The sequence below is a fragment of the Miscanthus floridulus genome, chromosome 9, assembly GCF_019320115.1.
Source record: "Miscanthus floridulus cultivar M001 chromosome 9, ASM1932011v1, whole genome shotgun sequence".
Classification (NCBI taxonomy): Eukaryota; Viridiplantae; Streptophyta; class Magnoliopsida; order Poales; family Poaceae; genus Miscanthus; species Miscanthus floridulus.
The window spans coordinates 86,278,489-86,287,090 of NC_089588.1; the positions used below are offsets into that span (position 1 = coordinate 86,278,489).

The 8,602-nt window shown below is 43.6% G+C and overlaps 1 protein-coding gene across 1 annotated transcript; it reads right to left on the reverse strand.

Annotated features, from left to right (window-relative positions):
• Positions 1-2,494: 2,494 nt before the first annotated feature.
• LOC136482313 (long chain base biosynthesis protein 2a-like) lies at positions 2,495-8,100 on the reverse strand. The gene is made up of 12 exons (XM_066479528.1): positions 7,842-8,100; positions 7,631-7,696; positions 5,362-5,450; positions 4,986-5,131; positions 4,757-4,881; positions 4,220-4,313; positions 3,960-4,123; positions 3,667-3,828; positions 3,443-3,569; positions 3,160-3,326; positions 2,848-2,955; positions 2,495-2,743 (listed from the first exon to the last, which is right to left on the reverse strand). The coding sequence occupies exons 1-12, from the start codon at positions 7,971-7,973 to the stop codon at positions 2,645-2,647; spliced, it is 1,479 nt and encodes a 492-aa protein (XP_066335625.1). The 5' UTR covers positions 7,974-8,100; the 3' UTR covers positions 2,495-2,644.
• Between the last annotated feature and the right edge of the window lie 502 nt (positions 8,101-8,602).

Below are 8,602 nucleotides of genomic sequence, written 5' to 3' on the forward strand. Positions count from 1 at the left end.
CGGACCGCTGACCTCAGCGTCCGGTCGCCGATGATAGCCACATGTCACCCTGCGTTCAATGGCATTCTTCCGATCTCAATGGTCATCTTCTGATCGGACGCAGCAGCTTCAACTGACCAGACGTTGGACCTCAGTGGTCCGGTCATTTACAGTAAGGTACCGACCTTGACCGGACGCGTCCGTTCGCATGTGATCAGACGCAAGCCCAGCGTCCGGTCATACTACAGCTCTGCGTCACCATACGTCACCTTGACCGGACGCACACAAGCCAGCGTCCGGTCACTTCCGTGCCAGCGTCCGGTCGATGACCGACGCCTACACGCTGTCTGCCACCACTGACCGGACGCTAAGCCTCAGCGTCCAGTCACTGCGTGACCAGAGTCCGGTCCACTCTGTGGGACCTTTCTCATCTCCATTTCTTCACCGAGTTGATCCACATCAACTCCAACTTCATATCCTTAGTAAATGTGCCAACACCACCAAGTGTACACCACCATGTGTATGTGTGTTAGCTTTTCACAATCATTTCCCAAAGGATGTTAGCCACTCAACTTGCCACGCCACTCAATCCTAGCGACGATGCAAAGTTAGATCACTAGAGTGGCACTAGATGACCGATATACAAACAAGTTTGCCCCTCTTGATAGTACGGCCATTTATCCTAAACCCGGTCATAAACTTCTCTACACACCTATGACTGGTGAAATGAAATGCCCTAGGTTATACCTTTGCCTTGCGCATTCCATTCCATCTCCTCCAATGTTGATACAACACATGCACCAACATGATCAACAATGATACGATCCACTTCATATCATCACGTGATCATATTGGTTCATCGATCTTGACTTTACTTGCTCTTCACCGTTGCCATCGTCCATCGGCGCCAAGTCTTGCTCAAGCTTCACCGCCACGCGGTCCATCACTCCAAAGCCTTCGACTTGCCCTTCACGCTTGCCACCGGTCCATCAAGCCAAGTCTTGTCTTGATCATCTCCACCTTGATCATATGACTCAATGTCATGTCTCATGTGCATTTAAGCTCCTTCATCATCACATGTGTGAGCTTTGCAACATTTCGAAGCCATTTTCACCTTCATGACATATGTTGCTCACACACATGTACCTGTGGACTAATCACCTGTGTATCTCACATAATCACAATTAGTCCACCTAGGTTGTCACTCAATTACCAAAACCAAACAAGGACCTTTCAGCTGGGTCTTGTGCGAGGCACCGCCATGGTCGGAGCAGCGCCCGTGCGGCCGCCGGGGCCATGCCCACGCCGGGGCAGGGCGATGCGCCCTCCGCTCGCGCTAGAGCCGCCGCCGGAGCGGTGACCACGCGCGGAGCTCGTGCTCAGATCCGACTCAAGCTCGCGAAGAAGAGAAGAGGTCGCTCGGGGAATTAAGAACGAACCGGTATGTTACATAACGAGTGGTAGGTGGGTAATTTTTTTACCCCAGGCGCAGCTAAAAGTAGAGGGAAACCTGCTTTTGGATTTGTACTAAAGTGAAAGTTGTTTTGGGCAAAAGCACCTGTGGCTTTTTATCCCTTTGATTGGCTTTTACAAGAACAAAAGCAGGTTGGAAAGCCTAACCAAATGGGCCCTTACTGTGGTGACTTGCTGTATATTTATGTCATTGTGTAGTCCCATTTTTTAAAATAGCAGAGCCTAAAAATCTTGTGCCTTCGGTCTGGAGATCCCTTCCCCTGTATTCACCTGTTGCTGTTTTACTTCATTGGTTATGTACATTGCAACATGTTATGGACATAGCTTTCAACTCTATAGTTGCCTGAGGTTCAATTTTGCAGACACTTACTCTATATGATTGCATTCAACTCTCTAGTCATGCACATAATTTGTGTGTATAACTTTGTGATCTTTAAAAATAAAAAGCTATGAAAATATTGAGAAATTATTATGAATAAGTTTCCGTCAATAACTATGAACAAAAATTGGACTTTAAAAGTTACACACAAAGTTATCATCATAAGTTGTCTATAATATTATTAAAAATGTATTGACTAAGTTATGCTAATAAGCTGTCTCATAAAATATTATATGTAAAAGTTAGGTGTACAACTTTATAACTTAAAAAAAAGTTACTAAATTAATTTTTCTAATCTAAAAAGGAAAGTCACGAAGTGCTATGGGAACTACCGCTGGTTTTGAAACCAGTGGTTCGTTGATCAGTGGAGCCTATTCTTTTCGATACAGCAATGACAACATTAAATATCCATCAATATGCTCACCGAGTTCGTATAAGATGAAAACAAATTCAAATACATTCACTTGGTACTGTCTCATTTACAATATTGCTTTAAGATTTGTTTTTTGTTCTTTAAAAAAAAAAAGAGAGTACCAAAGCCATTCTCTTCACCGAGTGATACGAAAAATAAGGAAAGCAACTAGCCTTAGTAGTAGTAATGCACATATCTGGAATAGATTAACAACAGAACTGAACTTGAACCAGTTATACACATTTCAAAGGATATAAATGTACAATCAAGAAACAAGTATTCTGCTAATACGACGGATCTGGACTCTCTTTATGTCCACAAAATCCCAATGAAGCTGCATGTTCAATGCGTGTTTGTTTCCACAATGATTTATTGATGACTTAAAAAGAGACTTCAATCACTCATGGACATGAGGTAATTTCAGCATCAGCTTCGGCAATCTTTGGTGGTTCTGCAGGGAAATATTTGATGCCCACAAGATCACCGACTCTGCTGATAACCTAAAAGTGCGATGCACAAACAAGAAACACGTCAGTTTAATTTGGCTCTATTTATGTCTAATAGAATATAATGAAGTATTTATTTATGCATAAAAAACACTCACATCAAGAGCTTTCATCAGGTCCTCCCTAGTGTGTGAAGCAGAAATGCAGATACGTGCTCTTGCAAGAAGAAGGGGTGTCACAGGAAATGCCACAGTAATAACAGCAACCTACAACACAAGTTGTTATCACTTGCATGACAAATAGGAAGAATGAAACCGATGGCGCAAATAGTGATGGATATGGACTACATGCAGATTATATTGCTATTAGCACCACAGTTCTCATTCTGAAAGAAAACTATGTCAAAATAAAGCATAGTGCCTGCTATTTGGATCTTCAGAATATTCCGATACACTCTACCACGCACTAACCTTTTGTCTAAAACATTCCCTAGAAAATGCAGGAATCTTAGCTGGATTGTAGAGCATTATGGGCATGACAGGAGAGTCATTGTCACCAAGAACCTCAAAACCCATCTTCTTGAGCTCCGACCTGAAGAAATTACTGTTTTCACGGATGCAAGCAAGTTTTTGGGCACCTTCAACATATCACAAGGAAAAAAAAAGAATTATTCAGTTGAACATTATAGTGAAACACAGCTGCAAATGAAAAGGGCAAAAAGAAATGTGTTAGGAAAGCTTGTTTAATTAGTACCTCTGTTGGAGCCATCCTCCCCAAGGATAACTTTGATAGCAGAGATAACTTGTTGCACTGCTGGCGGTGACATGGAAGTAGCATACAGATGTGCCGGGCAACTCTGTTTCAGGTGCTGAATTATCTCCTGAAAGTTGTAGAAAGAAGAATTAGCCAATCTTCAACTTCAACGCAGTCTTACCAGGTGCTACAGTTGTAATATGCTTGCTTTCAGTAGTGTACACCTTTGATGCTGCAATATATCCACCACATGATCCAAAAGACTTGGTGAAAGTTCCCATCATTATGTCTACATCAGCTGGGTCAACCCCAAGGAGTTCACAAACACCCCTGCCAGACCGCCCAACAGCACCAATGCTGTGGGCCTCATCCAGATATGTGTAAGCCTGTTAATTTGACAGAGCAAGGAGTAAATGAATATGTCTGTTTTTTGAGTTGCACTCAAAGCACAAAAGAACAGTAAAGAAAAAATTATTTGCCAAACTTTCAATGAGAATTACAAAAGAATTCTCCAGACCTTGTATTTCTTGCAAACAGCTATGATCTCGGGGAGTTTACACAGCTCCCCTTCCATGCTGTATATACCCTCAACAATGACAATGATCTTCTTCCATGCTCTGCGTGTCCGTGGCTGACCACCAGCTACCTGCTTTCTCAGGACCTTTTCCAGATGAGCAGGGGCTGCAAGAGTACATTTACAATGATAACTCATATGAACAAAAAACCACAGAGACGACCAAATACTGCTCTGCATTGTTCAGAGGCGCAACAGCTTACAGTTATGCTGGAAAACCCTAACAGTTGCATCAGATCCTCTTGCGCCATTGACAATTGAATTGTGGTTCAGAGAGTCACTAATTATCAGCCCACCCTGGAATATCACAAAAAGGGGGGAAAAAAAGGTAACCACCTCTCCCTTTTTTTAGCCATAGTAAATATACTCCCTCTATTCACCATGTTCGTTTGATCGTATCAGTCATGCTTATCAGTCATGATACAGTGTTTTTCTCTCACAACAAAACAGCATCAGCCGGCTTATAAGCCACAGAAACGATCAAACGAACAGGGTGCAAATTACAAATTGTTCTTGTTTTTCCAGATACATATAAAAACTATATAGAAAAGCCTGAATAACTTATAACTTACAATGGAGCGAGAGTAGTAATCACCTCTCGGTCTGGTCACAATATTAGTTAAGTGGGTATATATCATGGGCCGCCCAGGGTCAGCCCAGCAGGCCCAACCGTGGCCTAAGAGGAGCCCACGCGGGCTGATAATTCAGACATCTGACAATATATAAACATTTGAACAAACCTTTCCAATTAGACAGGGAATGGTGGCAGAGTTTGTAACGTAGCCCATGCCAAATAGGACAGCAGCAGGCTTTCCAACAAAACGTGCAACCAGCCCCTCCAGCTCAGTGTGAAGCTTGGTTGTGCCTGTTCCCAGATGAAATAAAGGGGATGATCAGCTTACTAGTCTATGCTCCTAAATAAAAAGTTGTTAAGATATATAAGCATGTGGATGATAATGTCAGTCGTACCGCCATCAACACGAGCACTGCAGGTGCTTGCTGAGTACTTCTTCAGAGACTCGACAACGCGTGGAATGCAGTACTCATCTGCTGCAGCGAAACCGAGGTAGTTGTAGGATGTCAGGTTCAGGCATCTAGTGGTATTTGAGGTACGCCTGCAGCAATAGTGAGCATTGTATTAGACACAGCTGAAACTTGCTTTTCATTCCATAACTTAGGCCATCATAATCTATGACTCTATGTCCGGAGGATCATTTTCATTCTCAATTGACAACCTGAAAAAGTGGACAAAGAGTACATAACTATGTTCACGAGCATAGCCATTGTAATATTGCCTAAGCTAAATTTGTTTCCCACAAATTATAATAATAGAATAAATGCTTACTGGAATGTCTTGTTATTGTCGTTTGAGATGCGCTCAACAACATCAAACCAAGAATCCGGAGCGCTAGCGATTGGCCTACCGAAGCAATCCTGCAAAACCACAAAGGACAGTTTGGTTATACGGAAATGCTAGGGTCACGACGTCCAATCCTCCGGACGCTCAACCCACCCTTGCACCACTACTGCCGCACCCATCCACCCTCTGCGCCGTCGCCGCCTGTGCCGCCCAAACCCTGCCCTATGTGCGCCATCACCTAGCTCCACGTTGTCGACGAGCACACCGGTGACCTCCACGCGCCACCCACCCGCCCTCTGCGCCACCGTCACCTGTGCCAGCCCACCCCGCCCTCTATGTGCCACCGCCCTGCTCTGCGTTTCCGACGAGCTCCGAGCGCCGGCGAGCACAACGGTGACTCCATGCACCGACAAGCCTCCATTCATCGAAGCAACAAGGAGATGTTTGCGCTAGAAGAGCATGTTGTAAACGTATGTTTCAAGTGTTTCAGAGGTATCTTGCAAGTGTTTTATATCGATTTTACAAAAGTAAATCGGGATGTTGTACATGTTGCAATGGTTATACACATATGTTTCAAATGTATATTCAAATATTTCATCCGTATCAGACGTATGTTGCAAAAGTAGATCTGGGTGTTGTATATACATGCATGTTGCAAGCATATGTTTTCAAGTGTTTCAGGTGTTTCATACGTATGTTGCAAGCGTTTCATGTTGATGTTGCATATATTTGTAATGGCTGTCCAGTGTTTTTTCAGGTGTTTTACAAGTGTTTCAGATGTATGTTGCAAATGTTTCAGCTGTTTTCGGACGTATGTTGCAAGTGTTTAATCTGGTGTTGCAAAAGTAGATCTGATATTGCACATGTACAATGGGACCCACCCGCTGCAGTTACTACCTACTAGGTGATGTCCGAGCGCCGCAGACCCGTTGCTGGGGCGCTGCCGAGCAGGCGCAGATGGACGCATGAGAATCTGAGCGCTGGCATGAGGGCCCACGCGGTAGGGTGCGCGAAAATTAGGCGGCGCGGGCTCCATTTCTCTTGCGCGTGTAGTAGCGTCCGACGCTAGCGCTCCAGAACGAGCGTCCGGACGCTAGCAAGTCTTATATCCAATACAATCAACATTGAATAGCTGATTGACTCAAACCATAGTGTTTTCGTCTAGAGTAATTAATAAATAATATTCCTTGGCATATTTATCGATCTGTTCACTAGTGTTAGTTGCGTAAGACATTCAAAGGCATGATGAACAAGCTTATAGAATTGGGAAGGATGCATTTAATTTAAAATTCTCACAAACAAACTAACATAAAAGGTGTGATCCTTTAAACACATAGGACCTATTTGGTTCTACCGCCAGATGGGGTAGCGGATCCAAGCCATCAATTTCGGACACCCGGTGATCAGGATCGATGACTGGCGAGGAACTTGTATGGTAGACCACCAACCTAACACGCCTATATAGCCAACTACAACGTGCCTAGATTCCTAAATACTCCCTCCATCCTAATTTATGTCATAACCATTTTTTATTCAAGCCCTTATAATATAAAGCGTGTTTTCTCTAGACGCGTGTACATCCATGCAGTAGTACTATAGTATTGACACAGATAATTAAATATGTTTCTTGATTTTTAAGCCAAATGTGATTACGCCTTAGAGCAAGTCCAACAATTGTCTTGTAGCCTAGCAGATCAGCATTTTTGCTAATGTCTAAGAGAGAAAGAAGGAGAGAGAGGAGAGTTTGACCTTCATGCAAGCAACAAGACATGAAAACATAGACAATGATGAGTCTAGATGGAAACATATGTGATAAGGAATAACAAAGAGAATGTGAGACATGATACCATACAATAGTAAAAAACATTTTTAGACAAGTTGAAGATAGCCATTGTATAGTTTAGTTCTTATATAGTCAAATACTTAACTTTATTATTGATCTTGCTCTTATATACTAGGACGGAGTCAGTACTCATGACATTCATGGGACGCTGCAAAATATACATGTGTAGCCTATGAGGGTGCCCATTAATGAACGAAAATGCAAAGAAAGTTGGCGGCCACGCGGCACGCCTACGCTAGAATGATTGGATGTTTTGCGCTTTTTGCAAATAATAAAGCCAAGGAAAAACATATAAATTTTCTAAAGAAAGAAATGCAAAAAGAAGTTATTCAGACACTAATAATCAGCCAAGGTAAACAAATCACATTACGGATTCAGCAACGAAATCCGATGCATTCGTCTCACTCTCACCTGAACCCGCTGGTAGAGGCGTCGCACGAAGAAATCCTCCAGCCCCACGCAGATCGGCGCGTACCCCTGCATGAAAGGCAATGTCGGGATCAGGCTAGCACTTCAGAAAAGAGCGAACTGCCAAAACTGCATGCGACACGGCCGGGATCTCTGCCGGCGGATCCGGGTGGGGCGGAGAGGCGGAAGAAATCGTCCGGCCGACGACGACGACCTTGACGTCGTTGTTGGGCTTGAAGCAGTCGAGGAGCTTGCGGAAGAAATCCCTGAGCTGGCCGAAGGCGAAGAGCAGCTCGTAGCTGAAGAGCGTGGTCAGCGCCGTCGTGTGCCGCAGCCTCCTCACCATCTTGCTAGCTTGGTTCGTTGTCCGGCCCCTCGCTCGCGGGAGTTGTATGTCGGGCTTTCTTTGAGGATTGGATCGGAAGAAGCAATGCGATGGAGTTGAAGAAGAAAAGGAAGAGTACAAAAGGAGCAATGAATTTGCTTTATTTACAGTGTACTAAAGTTTGGCTGGACTAAAGTTTAACTTAGGCTTGTTTTTTCAACTAAAACCGTGCTTTTCTCTTCCCACAAAGCAGTATGAACAGTGTTTCTCATCCTAAACAGTGTTTTCTTTTCACCAGCCGAACACTGCTGATGAGTGATGACTGAAACATTCATGATGCCAGAGATCGAGATGCGTAGCTATACAGGCTGAGGTGGTACTGGCTACTACTGGTGCCAGCCTACCTGCCCGCGACTGTTCTAGTTAGTGGTAGGGTTGTTCATTAGTCAGACAACTTAAGTGCAAGCTTAATTCAGATCAGAGCTATTTATTTTTAAGTCGAGTCTGTCTACCATATGACCATGTGTTTTATGCAATTTTAATACATAAATTTTTTTATACCATAGGATTAAGATCCAACAGCCTCCACCCTTTTCTACCTCTAGTCTCCACAGATCACAAATCACAAATTATAATTTTTTTTTGTATGA